We start from the raw sequence: 18,177 nt of genomic DNA, 5'->3' as shown, positions 1-18,177 counted from the left end.
ATCACAAATCAACATATTCATAAAAATTTAATACGTTTTTAGCTTCTTATGCGTGGCATGGGCGTAGCCAGGGAACCAAGATATCTTGGTCGCTGTTCCCTGTTTGATAAACTAAGCAATATAAAAAGTTCTGGCTCCATTTATCGAAAATCTAAAGTACCTAGTTTTATTTTCTTTAAGAAGTTAGGTGTTATTCATCTACTTCTGTTATTACCATCCCAGCGGCTAAAAGCAAGATAATAATATAGTATTGAACGAAAATCAGTATTGGGCAATTTCAAGTTCTGTTTTTACATGTAGTTGTAGTGTGCCGTGTCTTTCAGTCCTGTATCTTCACACAAAAGTTTTCTAGTTTCTTTTATTAATGACAGCTGCATCTGTCAGCTGGGCATTTCGATGGATAGACAATACATTGATCTTGACAGTAAACATCAGCACCATCTCTACCTTGCAGTTCGCCAACAGCATCACACTCCTCACTGTAACAATAAACATGTTTTTATTTATCTCGTAGTACAGTTTTTTAGTGCATAAATATCTTAGCTTCTGAGATTACGAAGATAGTACTGAAGCAAAACAGTTTACTAAACTTCTTTACATTAAGGAATAACAAGGAACATTATAAAATCTTGCAGAAGAATTGGGAAATTAATTTTTAAATTGGTTGGTGCATTTCATGGAGCTAATTGAATTAAAGAAACTTCTGAGCTCAATTAGGGCAATAATTATGAGATCGTGTCTGATATAAAATTATTTTGAGCACCATGTAAGCATTTTCTGTCGGTGTAAACATGTTCGAAAGAAATATTTTAAACTGTTGAGAGGATTCTATTCATGCATACCATCAACGAATAGTTCTTTCGAAGAAATATAAGTAATAATCTAATAAAAAGAAATAAAAAAGGACTTGCTTTACTTACGGACAAGTGCAGAGATCTGGAGGACAATTAGGTGGATACCTTAAACAATTCGTCTGACACCAATCCGACATACCTGGCAAGAATCTGTACCTAGCTGTCGGCAAACATACCTGTGATCTGGAATGTACAATAAACAATTATAACAAGTTAATACAAAATAAAGATCTGGATTGGTACTTTAATATAAAAATCCAATCCCTCATCACTCGTATAAGCAGGTAATAAAGGAAAAATGAAAACTAAAACCAAATAATATAACAAACTGTGCAGTTGTTTAGTTGTGATAAATCAAGCATTAATAATAGTACCTGACTACGAGTTGTGAAAGTTTAAACGGATTTAGAGCATCTCTGAAATACAAGGCAAATGGATTGAACTGTTGGATAAAGAACGGTGGAAATCCAGCTGTACTTGTTACTATACTTATATCTGCACAGTTTCTAAAAGTTTCTGGACGGCCACATCCTACTGCTTCAGTTCCATTAGCACAAATACCCCACATATTTCCTTTAAAAATAATAATAATTAAAATAAGGGATGAAAATCAAATATTTAGTAATAGCGCCATACAAAATTTTACTTAAGTCAACCACACCTGTATAATAGGTCCATTGTAAGACACACTGCGAACAGGTGATGTACGGAGGCAAACGAACTTTGTACCGTAAAATAGCCTTCTTCTTTGTCTCGCCAGGTATGAGAAATCTAACATCTCTTGTCCCAGAAATAAATAATGGAAACCTATATTTTACAACAAAATGTTTTTTTTTTAACTAATTTAATCTGCCGCAAGAAAATGGTGTAAATCTTTATTGCTATTCATGGTGTTGACTATACTCTTGTTACTTTCTTACTAACATTCCACCTGACAGTTATAAGAGCGAGTGTCCAACTATATAAGATTGTTTCTTCTTTACCATTTGGACCAGCCCATTATTTTATTTGCTTTTTTAAATTTACTACTAATGGGACATCGCATTTGTACTTTAATATTTTAAAATACTGAGTACTTGTAATAGTCACAATGTGTAACCTCAAAGTGAATGAAGTTAAAAATTAATTCATAATAATAAACACAAGAGATGAAATATAATAGACTTCGGGTTTCCCTCTGATGACAATATTCGCAAAACATTGGCCGAGAAGATATGGAAGTATCAAGATCTATCAGCAGGAAGAAACAGCTGAAAGATATGTATGAGCAAGATGTAGTAAGAATAATCCCGATTGCATCTCGGATAATGGTTAAAGAATGTACCCGCGTTGGATCTGAATTTCTGGCTTTTAGAGGAAGCCCAGAAGTCAGTTGCACTAGAGGCTGGGCACAGCAAGAATAGTATAGGAAGTTCCTCAATAAGTGATATATAAGGGTGATCTATGGGTTGGAGATAATCCTCCAGTTCAAAATTAGAAAAAATTAATGAAATAATAATTAACCTAAGATTTTGGGATTTCTTCAAGTTTTCTCCCTCAAAATAATGAAATACTCATGTGGATTAGTATATTCTAGGTATCGTGATATCTACAAAAACGCCAGTTACCTGTCGAAACAGCCTTGTGTAGCTTCATATCTTGGATTATTATTTGGACAGAGGAACATCTCGAATCTTCCCCAATGGTTTGCAGTTAATTCTACTTCTACATCCACTTCCTAGAATTAAAGTGTAAAAAATGTTTCGTTAATTTTTAAAATAATACTTCAATGTAATACTTACTATAAGACAAAGTAACAACAATATACTGTGCTTAGATCTTCGGATTAGCTGCTAGTTTATAGTCGTGTCAAGAGAATGCGCTGCCATTTACTTTCAATCATATTTGGCAAATATGACTATGAAACGATTATATTTTAATTAAATGATAATCTAGATCATTATAGTTATTTTTCCTCTTTGATTATTAATACATCTCTGTTGAGATCATTTATCCCAAACTTCTTTCGAAGCATATGACTTTCAAAGAAAGTACACATTAGTATGAATAGGATCTTCCCAATGATTCCGTAGCAGCCCCAGTAATGACTTAATTTATATATTTATTGGCTTCAAATCAAATTATAAAATGTACATATTTACAGGAATAAAGAGGTTTCAGGCGATAGTGCCTATATACACTCAACAGAGCTTAAAATAACACAAAGTAAGAAAAATTAATATTAAATACTAAGAAAAAAAGAAGAAGAAAAAAAAAAAAACCTTAACTACAAATAAACAGTACTAAAACAAAATATGTTTTAGTCTCTTATGTTTGTATTTTTTGTATGCAAGAGATGTTAGATAATTAACTATATTGGATACATACAAGTGTGTGCTGGCTTCACACAAGCTGACAAATTTTTCTGAAAGAAGGTACACTTGCGTAGAGACACTGGCCACATCAAGTGTGGCATGCATGTAGTCGATTGGTGTCCAGCGAGGGTAGGACCCAATCAATCTCAAACATTTATTCTGCACGCGTTGTAATTTTTTATAGTTTGTGGGGCAAGTATTAGACCAGACTGGGGCCGCATATAGCAATACAGACCGAATATACAGGTAGTAAATTAACTTTTTATTTACAAAATTCAAGTTTGAAGTTTTATTGAACAGAGGAAATAAGCTACACAAAATACCGAGTGATTTGTTGCAAATTGAATTGATGTGTTTTGTAAACGTCAGCTTTGAGTCCAACACAACACCAAGGTACCTGATCTCTCTTTTCCAAGGGAGATCAACACCATTAACTTTTACAAAATTTATGACTTTTGTAATGACTTAAGTTTCTAAGCTTCATCATTCTATATTTGTAGCAACGTCTCCCACGTTTTTTAATCCCTTTAATTTTGGCAATATTTTCATTCAAGATTCACTGGAAATTACTGACTATGTCTCATACCTGACCCACGGCATATCTCCTGCCAATTACTCCTTTAGCGTACTGTCCTCCAGCTTCGTGAGGTCGAGGATCGGTTAAACTATAAGCATCACCGCACACACCACATTTTCCTTGGTTCTGTTCCCATTGCACTAAAACAGTCAACAATATGTGCATAATAAACAAAAAAGAAATGAATTTATAAGGGTAAATTTTGACTCCATGCCTGAATGCCTGGGTTTCTTAACTTAAGAGTCATGATTCGCTAGGTCAGGATTCTCTTCATACTGTAGAGTATTAAGTGGCCTTGAAAAATTGCAAATGTTCAGGTTCCAAGTAGTTATTGGAACCCCAAAATACCTGATATGCAAAGGTACCACTTTTTTAAGACATACTGTTCAATTCCACGACCTAATAAGGGTTTAGATTTCACTCATATGAAATCATCATCTCAATACAACTACAATCACACGTGGGAAATTCAATATGTTCCACCGAGTAAACCAGTGCCTATTCCAACCAAGCTCTATGCCTTCAAATATTAATGCAAGATATGACTAAATTTTTAATTTTGTAAATTTGACCCCTGGTTCTGTTCCTTGAAAGTAGGGGAACAAACTTTAATAAAAAGCCTTCATCTACTTTTCCTCAAAAGTGTTACAAACAAATGAATGGAATGGTACACTCAATAATTAAACGTAGAGTCGTTACACTGTCTTTTCTGGTAATCTCTACTAAGCTGACTGAATTTTCAATGGCACCGAGATTTCCTTGTGAACAGAAAATCAACTACGTCGACATCCTGTAAGGAGTGTTACTGGTAAAGAAAAAAAAAGAAGATATATTTTCTTTATAAAATCGTTGAAATCAATCGTAGAAAACTTCATCCAGAAAACTTTGGTAGTTGGACGTAAAGCCTACCTGAAAAAATATTACTTTATTCTTTTTTTAATTATTTATGTCCTTTTTTCGATCACAGCTTTTAATTTTGACCTTTGGCAAGTAAAACTTAGTATTCTCAAGAGATTAATAAAACTTTGATACAGTTAATCTGATATCTAGCTTAGCTATAAGGGTAAGAATTGAAGATTATTATCAGTTAATTGAATGATTAGGTTTTTCAAACCTGCGTATCCACCGCAGAATAGTTCATTGTCGTTATAGTTGACAGGTGTAGGGAAACCAAACCTCCACATACTGTTCCTGGCCGGAGGGTCCATCAAACGACCATGAGCTTCTACTCCGCATTCCTTATTGTTCTGCCAACAAAAATTTCATCAATAATTTGTGCAGCCTCTTAAACTAATAGCAGAAATATATACATATATTTTTTTTTTTATTCCGGGTAGTTTACAACCTATGCGGTTATATCCCCGATACCCAATAGCCAACGCTCTCTATCTTCCCAGTCTCCCTCTCTCAATCCCCTCGCTGCCATTGCCTGTTCCACACCCTCCATCCACCGCTTCCTAGGTCGGCCCCGTTTCCTCCTTTCCTGTAAAGTGAAGCTGTGGATTCTCCTGGGCCAGCGATCTTCATCCATCCGCATTAGGTGGCCATACCATTTCAGTCTTTTGGTCTCTATTGTATAGAGAATGGTCTTTTCGACTTTGGCTTTCTCCCTAATTTCGGAGTTGGGAACTCGCTGGAGCCTGGATACACCACAACTCCTCCTCCAAAAGTCCATTTCCAGGGCTAACAGGCTACCTTCAGCTCTTCTGGACAACGTCCAGTTTTCTGCTGCGTATGTGGCTACACTTTCCACAAATGAGTAGTAAATTTTCCTTTTTGTTTTTATTCCTATTTCCTTGCTCCAGAGGGTCGCGTTTAATGCACTCATAATTTTCTTGCCATTATTTACTTTGTGTTCAATGTCTGTCTCACTTGTTCCTGTAGATGACAGCCAGTACCCAAGATATTTAAATTCCTTACTTGGATATAGCATCCAGCCGTCTATCTCTACCGGAATGGGAGGAGCATTGAACACCATGTATTCAGTTTTCTTTTTGCTAACGCTTAGTCCCCATCTGGAATACTCGGCTATTAACTTCCTAAACATGTAGCTCACATCCTCTGCCTCTGACGTTATTATTACCTGGTCATCGGCGTATTGGAGGGAGTGGATAAACTTATCACGAACAGGTACACCCATTTTGCAGCAGGATCTTTTCCAGTGTTTGAGCGCTTGTTCTACATATATGTTGAAAAGAAGAGGGGATAAACAGCAACCCTGCTTCAGTCCCTTATTTACCGGGAAACTTGCGGAGATCCGCCCACCTACTTTTACTGCTCCACTTGCATTCTTATATATACATATATAATATATTAATATAATTCAAATACAATCTTAATATTATTATTTTGTACACAAAGAAGTCGTTGACTAACAAGTACCAGATAAACACCCGCTACTGTTTCTAAATAGTATTCCCTGCAAATCAAACAGCAGTCCTTGACTTTACTGAAACTATTTTTCACCTTTTCGATATTTTTTTAAAGCTCCAACAATTTTCTGTTAACCTGATAACAATTTACTTTTCTAAGTGCCTAAAGTTTTATTTTTAGAGAGTACTTTATGACTACACTTTAAAGGATCTCTCCAGGACAGATTACCATTTCGCTCCCTAAACACGTATAGTCCATTCATCTTTTTTAAGTTCTCTTAAATTATATAATTTTCAGTCGCCTCTTGATTACAGTAACTTTAAGACTAAGAATACTTTTATGTGAATAGAAATATATAATAATTACAACATTAATACCTTTAAGGCATGATTTCATTATTTACAACCTAAAAAATATTTTCACAAATAATCGCACTTAATTAAAATCAGATTCGATTACAGCAAATAATTTCTTATAGAACATTAAGATAAGATATTGTAAAACTGGTTTTAAGCAGTTATTGTTTGTTAGATTAAAGGGAAATTATAAAAATAATTAAGAAAAAAAAGATTAATTAATCGATTTGATCAGTAAATATTTTAACGTATGAGTAACAAGTGAAGTTGAAGAGGAATTAGATAAGGCCGAGTTTAGTTGTATGAAAGGTTTTTCTGAAGAGATAGTATGAGACGAGTTTCGATGAAAGGCTTTGATGAAATTTGATTAATAAAAAAATTGCGACTGATAAATTATTATTTTTGTTACTTATTTGAACGAGAATGTTAAGTTAAGTTGACTTTTTTCAGCCCTTATGTAATGTGCTGATAAAATATAATTAAAGATAAGCAATAAATAAATTCGTAAAAGGTATTTTTTTTGTTTGGCATTAATTTCAAAACAAACAGGAACTAATAATTAATATTAGATATGAACAATTCAAAGTTTTGTAGACAAAAGTAATTTATTTGCTTCCCTCTTTTTTCCTCTTTTTTTCTAATCAAATGAATGCTTGAATTTAGATAAAACTCTCCGTTCGATCTCACTATAAATATAATTTGCCCCAATTCATTTAGATCTACATTTGATGAGTGTTTCTCCTTTTCAGTTAATTCAGTGCTAGTTTCAAAGTTATGTTTCCTTCAAACTTGTTTTCAATAATTCTTGTCACCGAAATATGTTTATTTGATTACAGTATCGCTTGGTTGAAGAACATTAACGCTCAGGTTGATGATTTATTGTACCACTTGAATTCACTGACACCTCAAACACCAGTTCCAATCGATGATTTCAGTATTGATAATATATTCTTCAGAAATGTTACTATCAGTGATTTAACAACATTTCACCGTTCTAGCAGCGGTTGGGCGAAAATTAGAGATAACACGGCGAGTGTGAATACAGACGTCAGTTTACGACGTATGGTGATATCTGTTGGATCGATGTTGATGAACGAAACTAAAGAAGCTCCCATTGAGTTTCATGTCATTGGAAATGGGGCTCTTGTACAGGCTACAATCACCAACTTTACCACGCCTGAACGTTGCCAGTTCAAATATACTAACGTTGATGTTAACTATTTTAATAATGTTAAGACAAAATCACCTGTGGCCAGATTTCATAACATTAATTTTAGTCATACTTTTAGGAAATATATGAGGATATACTTCAACAACTTAGTGAGAGAAAAGGGTGTGTTGGAATTATTAAGAACTTGGATACCATTGTGCAGAATTAATCTATTGGTATCTTACTGATGATCTTCATTCTTGTTCAACTTGAAAGTATCTTCTGTGATATGTTAATTTTAAATCGTAAATTAATTAATTTTGGGTGATAACTGATATGTAACAATAATAGATGGAATAAACTTTTTTGATACAATTATTCATTACACTTTTATTTTTTTATTTCATTTATTGGTTGAGTACGCGATATGTTCTTGCCTTTTAAGACTTCAAGTTCCCTAAATTCAGCCTCTGTTTATAAAAGCAGGCCAATCTTTATTATTAAAGTAGTGTAGTCATGAAATTGGTTCTAAAACTGACAGCAACTGACTGAACAGATTGAAAAAGATTCAACATGGCAAATTTTGAGCTTTAATTTTGTTTAATTTGTTGAATGAGGCGGGTGTTGGTCATGAAGCATGAATTTGTAATTGATCCCCAGTTCGTATACTGTGTAAGCTACTTTTTATTTACAGGAAAATGTTAAAAATAATGTATGTGCTTTTATCCTCGTCCATGACATGAACTTGGTGATTGGACGTTGAGCCGTGCCTGAAGAAAGAGCGATTAATACGATAGGAGGCTAATTTAAATTACTAATCCATAGAGCGGTTTTCTGTTATTTGTTATTGCATGTCTGGAAGGACATAAAAAAAATGTGGGAAAAACAAAAGTCTTACGTCATTGACTTTTTAAAAAAGAAGTCTTACCCGATTCTTTCTTTAAATGGTAATCTGATCTTATTAATCACATCAACCCATCATTGTGAGAGTATTTCTTTTTACTACCACCAAGGAAGGGTCTTTGGATACAAAGAATGAAATACTACTGCTTTTATCTCTTCTTCTGAAATAAAGTTTTTAACCCGCAAAAAGTAGGCGACCGGAAAAGCAAGATCTGTTCTATTAATTAGCTGAGTGAAGAAGTTCAAAGTCAACTTTTTATTTTTTGAAGCAGTCCGAATTTGTGTATCATCTTGTATTATTATGCTGCAAAAGAACTTTTTCTTCTAAGACTTAGGAGAGTACTTCGTTTCCAATGGGGCTTCGTCCAATAATGCTGATTAAAGTTCAGAGGTGATACCTCACACATTAGGAACCAAATACATCAATTCTAAATTTTTCAGGATCCACTTCCGTTTCAATACAGAGAATTGACTTTGACATTTTATATCTAGTAAATATAATATATATTATTTTATATCTGGTAATAGGGGTTTTATATCTAGTATATTAGGCATTTTACATCTGCAGTTAAAATTAAAGGCGGCTAGTGAAAAAACTAAATAAATAAACGCAGGTGTTAACTTTATTTTGAATGGCCAGACAGACGTAATTTAGTCACGCGAGATAAATGGCCAGTGAATATTAAATTGTAAGTTTCTAAGTGATTTAGCCGAACATCTGTCGCGGTAACAGCCTTGGCATTTTATGTTATTTTTTACTGATAAGGCTGAAAATCTTCCTTCACTCAAAAAATTATTGTATTTAGACATCGCTTTCAAAGTAGACCAACTAGACAATTTAGATAAGAACAACAAAGTTGTAATATCGCGTAGATTATATTTGTACATTTAAAAGCTGTGGTGAATATTAAAATAACTATGTTTTAGATAAGGATTCAGCTAGCGGATTTTATACGATGTAAGTAACATAGGAGTGAAACGAAACGAGAGGGAAAGAATGACATAATAAGCTAAAATAATAATACTGATTCAAGTTTTTACGCCACTATAATATTAATCATAGGTTCGAGCCAGCGACTCTAGGGTACAAAATAAATATTAGAGACAATTCATGGCAGTCTCTCAATGCACACTATCAAATCAGCCACTGATGAGGCAAACATTCTTTCTTAATCGTTCGGCATGAAAACAAAAGTAAGCTTTAGGATATAGACTCAAAAATCCTGTTTCCAAAACAAAAAAGAAGAAAAAGTAAAGTTCATCAATTAGCTGCACTTGGATATGAAGAAGATTTAGGGTATGTAGTAATAATTGAGGTGTGACTGATTGTAGGTATCTAAAAAAAAAAATTTTAAAAAGGTTTTGCGGTGCTTGTAAAATGATAGACAAAATACTGTAGTTTTATTTTGGAAACTTCCTTCAGATCCAACTCAAAGGTTCCGGTTAATATCCGACAAATGATAGTAACTTAATTAAGGTTTATTCTGATATTTGATATCTAAGCAAACTTGAATTGCCAATTGCACCTATTTGAAGCTACCTTATTTATTTAGAGCATTTATCCAGAAAATGAAATTTTATGTGGTTTTGAGATATCTGTAACGGTTCGAATTATAAGTAGAGGGAGTCGTTGACTGCTGTGCATTGCTATATTGTGTTTCAATAGAATATAGAATCAATATACTATAACCCTCATTTAGATTTTTATAAAATTGTGCGAAACCGCAAGCTTGAAAAACATCTTAAAATATTGATGTAAAACCGCCTAGGTGCACTATTTGGCTCTTAAACTGTTCGTATTGATGATTAATGTTGGAGATAATCAATAGTTATCGATATAATCGTGTCTTAATTAGATGAAAACTGTCATCAGAAAATCAAAGTAAAAAAAAAACCACGATTTTAACAATTAATTTATTAAACATTGAATAATAATAAAAAATAAATGTTAAATAAACTAGGCCATGAAAACCTCTCCTCAAATATTTGTGAAATGAAATTCACCAATTCCAACGACAGATGATTTTCAAATTAAATTGGAAAATGTTTTCTTAAGCGATGAGAGAAACTCAACTAATCTTTTAATTAGAGTTGATTTTATATCAAAATTTATTGATTACCTTTGCTTTAATTTTTAATATGAAGGAAAAGATTGGTATATTTTTTTTAAAAAAATATGTTTTATTGATTTATGCCCATATTCTACTCTGTACGACTTCAATTAATATTTTGGTAAAACATTGACGTAATAAAGCGTGACTTACGTTCTTCTCACTAATTCAAAATGTTAATTATGACTTACTCCTCAAATTATCGACCAAGAGTCTTGAAATTTGAAATAAAAACTAGTGAACTTTAAGTAAGATTGGACAAAAGTGGCCTCGCCTCATAAACAGTTTTATGTTCCATTTATTATAAATCAATACCAAATGTTATTGAAAACCCATTATTATTATTACACCAAAATAATAATCATGACCATTTGAAATTTATTTTTATATTTCTTTAAGAAATAATTTTAATGTCAAGGCAATTTTTACTCGTGCTTTACTTACTTTCGGTGAATTAGTTTTACTTTGTTTGCGTTACGGAAAAGTAAACTTTATTTTAAGAATCTTTTAACGTAAAGTAACTTATGAAGCCCCACACCCTTACCATTTAGAACTTTTTAGAAAGAAAGAGTGCCTAAACTTTCGCCGTAACTGAGTGAACTCAGAGGGGTCAGAATAGGAGTTGTACTTCTATTTAGCTTTGTCCTGAGTATAGTAACTGGAAGTATTCTTTGAAAGCGGCCAAAAATTTTCAAGGCAGTGTTCAACTATAAAATTCAAAAAAAATAAGAGCCAAAACCTTCAACAATTATGGTGTACTTTTGCATAGGGTATTACTGAGAACTATTTTATGCGACCTTCTGTAGTCACTTTTCTCTTAATAAATAATTTACCAGGAATGTTTTTTAAAATAAGAAATAGACTTTTATAAATTATTAAAAGCTATAAGACAACTGCCTGATTTGAAAAAAAGCAAGTCAGCCTAGGAAATTTGAATACATTACATATTCAGCAGTAACTGAAGTTAGACCTAAAATAATTGTTCCTGAAGTTAGATCTGAAATGTAATTGTATCTGTTACTAGTTGTCAAAGTCTGTCTGCTTTTAGTTGCTCTAGAAGTTTAGAAATTCACTCTTTTACCATTACTGAAACATTCCTTGAGATTAACATCTACAAACTTATTTATACTGCTGCGTGTGAACTTGAATGTAAAATTGTCAAACTCTGACATAAATTCCATCCAAATTGTGGTTAATGTAAATAAAATAACGGTGTTGATTTTAATGAGATAAAACAAACCTTTTGATTCAATTAGGACGGATAATTTTTTTTTTTTTTCATAACTGTAAATTTAAAATATTTAAATTCAGTCTCTTCCTAAGATATTTGTCCAAAAAAATACTTGCGAACATTTTATGTATAGTGAACCACTAAACTTCTTCAGGACCTCAATTTCTTGTCTTTTTTATTTAACGGTAAATTAATTGTATTGCAACTTTTGGAGAAATTTGATATATAGTTTTTCCCGCCTAAAAATTTTTTTTATTTTAATTTTTTTTTAAATTTATTTATTTATTTTGCAACTGTAATAAATTTTTAATTTATTTATTTTGCAACGGTGGTCAATCACAATACGCAAAAGAAAGAGAGATAAGGACAGCGCAAACACATATACACAACTTTAAATTTACATTAGCAAATTTTTAATTAATTTGATGTCAAGAGCACTGAGTTACTCATCAAATGACTTGTAAAGAAAATATTTAACTAGCTCAAATTAAAATATATCAAACACAGCAGCGAGCCCAACCTACAATTGAAGTTTCATTATTAAAAAACAAAAAAATACATACATAAATGCTAATTTAAAAACGCTCCAGTTCTTCCTCAATGATTGAATTGACATCCTTCCTTAGTGAAGAGTTGAAAGGGAACGTCTTTGGTGAAGACACATTTGAGTTGCAACCTTGTCATTAATGGCAATTCCAGAATATCCAGCTAATACGGACCTCTAAGGTTTGAGAATAAAAATGCCAATTTTACTATTCGTTTGATACATGCGCAATTTCATCGGCAACGTTTTATTGTTTTAAGTACCAAAATGGTTCTAACGATAAGATGTTAACGATGTTAATTTTTTTCATGTATAAAAATTTAGTGTTTAACGTTGCAAGAATAATATTTCATCCCTTTGTATTTAACTAAAAAATGTTACTCCATGCTTCGGATATTGTTCAGTCAAATTTAAACTCGGCCTTCTCACTTATGATTTTCTTTTATTTTTTTTATCAGGTACCAACATATGTATGCTTGTTGCAACAAGCGTTGCAGTTGTAAATTCCAATAAAAGATTTTTAAAAAAATGACTTTAATTAAATGAATGTTAAATTTCGACGATTTATTAATGCAAGATTATTTTTGTTTACTTTCCTTATGCAGTTTAAAAGAAAAAAAGACTCGAGTAAAACTAGAACTCTTAACTGCCGATTTAACTAGACATTCCAGATTAACATTTGTAATTCAATTATTTATCCTAGACAGTTACACCTTCATCTACATTCAGCAACGAAACTGATTATTTGCTGTTTAAATTCATTGTGTGACTGACAAGCTAACAAAAGATCGATGGCCTTTAGCAACCTTAAAGTTGATCATCTTTTAAGTATTTGGTTTTTCAATATTATATTCTCTTTTTTTTAATCGACGAAGGTCAATATATTTTTTTCCTGACTCGGCTTTGTGAAACAATAATCGTTTACACATTATTAATTTATTTTTCTTTAATTTCAATTTAATTATACACCCTTTATTCTTTATTTAATTTTTACATCAACTAATGAAGGAACTTTAATTTACTCTATATCTTAAAAGAAATACAACACTCCTCATTTTGTAGGGATAAAAAAAAAAATCATTAAATATGCAAATTTTAAACATGGTCTGTCGATCTCAGAAAAAAAGTGGTCTTTGGCTTAATTTAACAAAAAAAAAAAGAAACGCCAAAGATTTTTACACCATTATTATATCCCCTAATTATGCAGTAAAAAAGCTTTGTCTTGGATTGGAGCGTTGAACGCATTTTGAATAAAATTAAAAACCTCTTTAACCTCATTTTTGTTCCCGAAAAATATGAATATTATCTTAGTCTTATAAAAAAGTGAATAAGCAATTAGATCATAAAATATAATATTTTATTTCATAAACAAATGACAATAGAATCAACAGCAGACAACCGATTTCATAAAAAAAATTGCGAATATATTCACTTTTGGTATAAAATATAATATAAAATAGTTGAGGTCTAGCGTTCAGTCTGTACACATCACGTTTGTGCGCTCTCTAGTTTTGTGTTCTAAAAAGTGGTTTGTAATAACTTTCTAGTTAAGAATTTTGTTCTAAGTGATTGTTCTTTCTTTTCTTAACGTGTTGTAACATTTTTCATAAAATTTTATCGATTAATCTTGAAGAAAATTAAGTCTAAATTATACCTCAAGGTCAAATTTGGATAAAGTTTATTTGTTTGTGCTTGTGAAAGGACGGAGTTCATTTGTTATTATTTACTGATTTTGTTTTTAACTTTCTGAGGAGTTTTAAACTGCGGCTATCAATGTTTGTCCCAAGTTTGTAGTGGGGGTATATAGTTCTATCTTTGTCACACCATTCCCACTTGCTACTTCACGTAATTTTATCAACTTAGAAAACGTAAGTTTTTAATTATATTTACAAAGTTATTGTTCTTGGATGATGAATGATGAATTAAAAAAGAAAGATTTGAGTAAAACTGATTCAAAAAGTGATACTCCTGAAGAAAAAAATAAAAAAAGAAGTCGCAGTTCGCCGGAAGAGAGGGAAGTTAGTCAACTATTAAAGAAAAATAGTCGGAGGAAAAATCCAGAGGGAACAATGAGTGACTCTGCTTTATTAAGTAAATTTGGAGAAATGCTGGAGTCTAGAATGGCATTGTTTCCTACGCTAAAGGATTTTAAAAGAATTGAAGAGAAACTGGATGAGGTAATTAAGGATAATAAAAATATGAAGATGGAAATAGCCAGCCTGAAGGAGGAAAATTTAGAAATTAAAAAGAATTTGGAAATGCTCTTAAGAAAATCTAAAGCGAAAAGTTTAATTTTTAAGGGAATCGAGGAATCGAAAGAAAATGAAGATAAGATTGAGACAGTAAGGAAATTATGTGTACACTCTCTAGGAATTGAAGAGCCTATGATTGAAAAAGTTTTCGCTCCAGCAAGAGGACAATTCTGGGTAGTGGAGTTTTCCAGGTATTCGATTGTTCAGCAAATTTTGAGTAATGCAAGAAAGTTAAAAGGTTCGGGTATATGGATTAATAAGGATCTGACATATCGTGAAAGACTGGTGAGGAAAAAATTGTTAGAAACAAGAAAAAAATTACTGGAAGCAGATAAAAATGAGAGAGTGTTGATTAGAAATGGTCATCTTATTTACAAAGGTATAAAATTTTTTTGGGATGAGGTTAATGGATTTACTTCTTCTAAACAAGAAGATCTACAATTTATTCAAAATATCTTAAAGAAAAATGAAGTAGCCTCTGCGTCTTCAAAAAACTACTAAAAGAGAATTCGGAAGTTAAATGTATATATAATAATAATCTAAACAGAAAACTTATTAGCTTAAATGAAACATTCTGTGCAATCGGTTTTTGGAACATATTTGGCTTCAATAATTTATATCACTTGTCATCTACAGAAGAGGAATGTCTGCTGCAAAAGGATGTCTTATGCTTCTCCGAAACCTGGCTTTATAAAGATACATTTGCCTGTCCTCAATTTTTAAAAGAGTATGATTTTCACCAGTCTAGTGCAACTAAAACTCATAGTAAAGGCAGAGCGAGTGGTGGTCTTATGGTTTTCACTAAGAGAAAGGCTGTGTCATCAGTTGAAATTGTGGTAACTAATAAAAATTGGATTTTTTTATTACTCAAAGTTTGTAATAAATGTTTGATTGTAGGTCTGATATATCTAAAACCTGGTTCAGAAGGTGATATGTTATTGAATCCTCTGTTTGCTGATCTCTCTGAGATTCTGGCTCAGTATGAAGGCTACAGTATTATTTTGGGAGGGGATTTCAATGCTCGTGTAGGGCTTTTAAATAATTTAGACTTGGAAGAAGATTTGTTTGATTGTTGCTCTCTGTATAATGTTAGAAATTCCTGTGATGTTGAGGTGAGTGGCAGGGGATCCTCTTTGGTCAATCTAATGGAACTTAACGGTTTTGTCTTGTGTAATGGAAGGTCAAAGAGTGATTTTTCTGGCAATTTCACCTACATTTCAAATAGAGGTTGTAGTGTGATTGACACTGTATGGATTAACTATGCGGCATTAGATTTTGTTAATGATTTCGAAATTGAAGATATCTCGGCTTTATCAGACCACTGCTGTTGTTCTATAAAAATATCTGTTGGTTTAAATAAAACAAATAATGTTAGTCGCGTAGATAAATCTAAGAGTGTTTTAGTTTGTGTAAGGAGAGATTTTGAGGGTTTTTTGAATTTCTACTCCTCTTTGGAGCAATCAGAAAACATTTATTTTTCTAGCCAAGAAATTGATGATTTGTTCAATAACTTCTACTTTTCTGTTCTCAATGCTCTAACTGAGTCTAAATTAATATTTAATAAAAAAGATTACTCTTTTCCTAACAACAAGCCTTGGTACACTAATAAATGTTTTAAAGCTAAACAGGAATTAAATAAATTAAATAAAAAATGTAAACTTTTGAATTCAGAGTTTGAAGTGCGTAAAGATTATGTTTCATGCCGAAATAAGTATAGATCTTTAATTAAACAGTGTAAATTTGAATATTATCAGAATCTAAAAATATCTTTATACAATGTTAAGAAGAGCTCAGAATTCTGGAGGGTAATCAAGAGATTTAAATGTAAAAAAACCTTTGATTGTCCGATTTCTATAACTCAGTGGGAACATTTTTTTATGTCCATTCTTCCTCCTAAGATTATTGATAATATTGAGTTTTTTGGTATTTTCCAGCCTGATTTAGATAATGAGATCAGTTTGGACGAATTGTTAGCAAGTATAAGTAAATGTAAAAATAATAAAGCTGTTGGGCCTGACTATGTTCCCAATGAGTGTTTTAAATTTTTGCCGGCAACCTGGACCCACTACTTGTTGAATTTGTTTAATAAGATTTGGCAGGAAGAGAAATACCCCCCGAGCTGGCATAAAGTTCGTTCTAGATTACTTTTTAAAAAAGGTGACCCAGCACACCCAGAAAATTACAGATCAATAGCTATTTTTAACACTATCTCAAAAATTTTCACTTCCATTATGTACAATAGGCTGATGGTGTGGGTTGAGGAAAGGAATCTAATTCCCGAAGAACAATTGGGTTTTCGTAGAGGACGCGGCTGTCGAGATGCGATATTTATACTTTCTTCGATAATTAATTTGCAACTGCGGAAAAAAAAGAGTAAGTGTTTCGCTTGCTTTGTGGATTTGAAGAGAGCTTTTGACTCGGTTGTACACGAGAAGTTATGGCACAAATTGTATTCGCTCGGTATTTGCGGTAAAATGTTGCGACTTATTATCAGGATGTATGACTTATCATCAATGGTGGTCTGTCAAGGAAATGAACAGTCCTGTGAAATTCCGATTAGGGAAGGGGTTCTACAAGGGGAGATTCTGAGTCCGTTACTTTTCTCGCTATTTACTTCTGATTTTGTTGATTTTTTTATTTCCCGTGGGGCTAATGGTATCAACGTTAATCCCACTACAGATCTCCAGTGTATCCTGTATGCTGACGATACCGTTCTTCTGTCTACTACCTGGAGGGAAACCCAACAAAATTTAAATATTCTTAAGGAGTATTGTGAAATTAATTCATTGGTAGTGAACACCAGTAAAACAGTGATTGTTATGTTCCATAAAGGAGGCCGTCTTCCAAAGATGAAAGATTTCCTATTCAACAATAGTAAAGTCGAAGTAAAAGGCAATTACACGTATTTGGGTGTCCCTTTCTCTTCTTCGGGCAAATTTAACACTGCTGCCAAATATCACCTCACTAAATTTAAGGCCGCCAATTCTTCTGTTTTGAATCTCCTGAAGAAAACGCATTCTGAAAGCTGGGAGGCTAAATGCCTTCTTTACGAGTCAATGGCAGAGAGTGTGTTGCTAAATTGTTCGGAAATTTGGGGCTTCCCATACTCCGACGATTTGGAGCGTGCGCAGATGGCTTTTTTTAAAGCAGTTTTGAGACTACCTCCACAAACCCCAAGTGCGTTCATCAGACTGGAAATAGGTCGGAGACATATAAAGCTTAAAGTCGTCAAACGTATGCTAAGTTGGTATGGCACCCTTCTGAATATGGCGGATGATAGGCTACCAGCAAAATGTTTACTGAGATTAATGCAAATTGAAAAAAATTTCGTCCTGCCATTTAATTGGTTCTCAGTCTTGAAGTCCGCCCTTTCCACGATCAGTTTTGACCATTTATTATTAAATAGCGATGTCTCGTACTTTTCTCACCATGTAAACGACATAATTCAAGCATTCGATAACCACTTTTTTAG

At 32.6% G+C, this 18,177-nt stretch overlaps 2 protein-coding genes across 5 annotated transcripts in view; one reads left to right on the top strand and one right to left on the bottom strand.

Annotated features, from left to right (window-relative positions):
• The window catches only part of LOC141453191 (uncharacterized), a 194,266-nt gene that overhangs the window by 163,087 nt on the left and 13,002 nt on the right, over positions 1–18,177 (top strand). Inside the window, exon 20 of one of the 4 annotated variants that reach the window (XM_074126074.1) lies at positions 7,804–10,881. The exons of 2 other annotated variants lie outside the window; for them this stretch is intronic. The gene's annotated coding sequence lies outside the window, so the exon portion shown is untranslated. Of the gene's footprint in view, positions 1–7,350; positions 10,882–18,177 lie in introns of those variants that run through there. One more of the 4 variants, XM_074126073.1, reaches the window with a different exon arrangement.
• LOC141453189 (uncharacterized) overlaps positions 139–18,177 on the bottom strand; it is a 55,529-nt gene continuing 37,490 nt past the window's right edge. The window contains exons 3-9 of the mRNA XM_074126043.1: positions 4,900–5,032; positions 3,795–3,925; positions 2,462–2,571; positions 1,516–1,661; positions 1,229–1,427; positions 921–1,037; positions 139–479 (exon numbers count right to left, since the gene is read on the bottom strand). Of these exons, the coding sequence (XP_073982144.1) occupies positions 362–479; positions 921–1,037; positions 1,229–1,427; positions 1,516–1,661; positions 2,462–2,571; positions 3,795–3,925; positions 4,900–5,032 (954 nt within the window). The 3' untranslated portion in view covers positions 139–361. The remainder of the gene's footprint in view (positions 480–920; positions 1,038–1,228; positions 1,428–1,515; positions 1,662–2,461; positions 2,572–3,794; positions 3,926–4,899; positions 5,033–18,177) is intronic.

The sequence above is a fragment of the Rhodnius prolixus genome, unplaced genomic scaffold (assembly GCF_049639745.1).
Source record: "Rhodnius prolixus isolate KJV_2025 unplaced genomic scaffold, Rpr scaffold_3, whole genome shotgun sequence".
Classification (NCBI taxonomy): domain Eukaryota; kingdom Metazoa; phylum Arthropoda; class Insecta; order Hemiptera; family Reduviidae; genus Rhodnius; species Rhodnius prolixus.
Note: the sequence above shows the minus strand (reverse complement) of the source record. Positions and strands in the feature narration are given on the sequence as shown.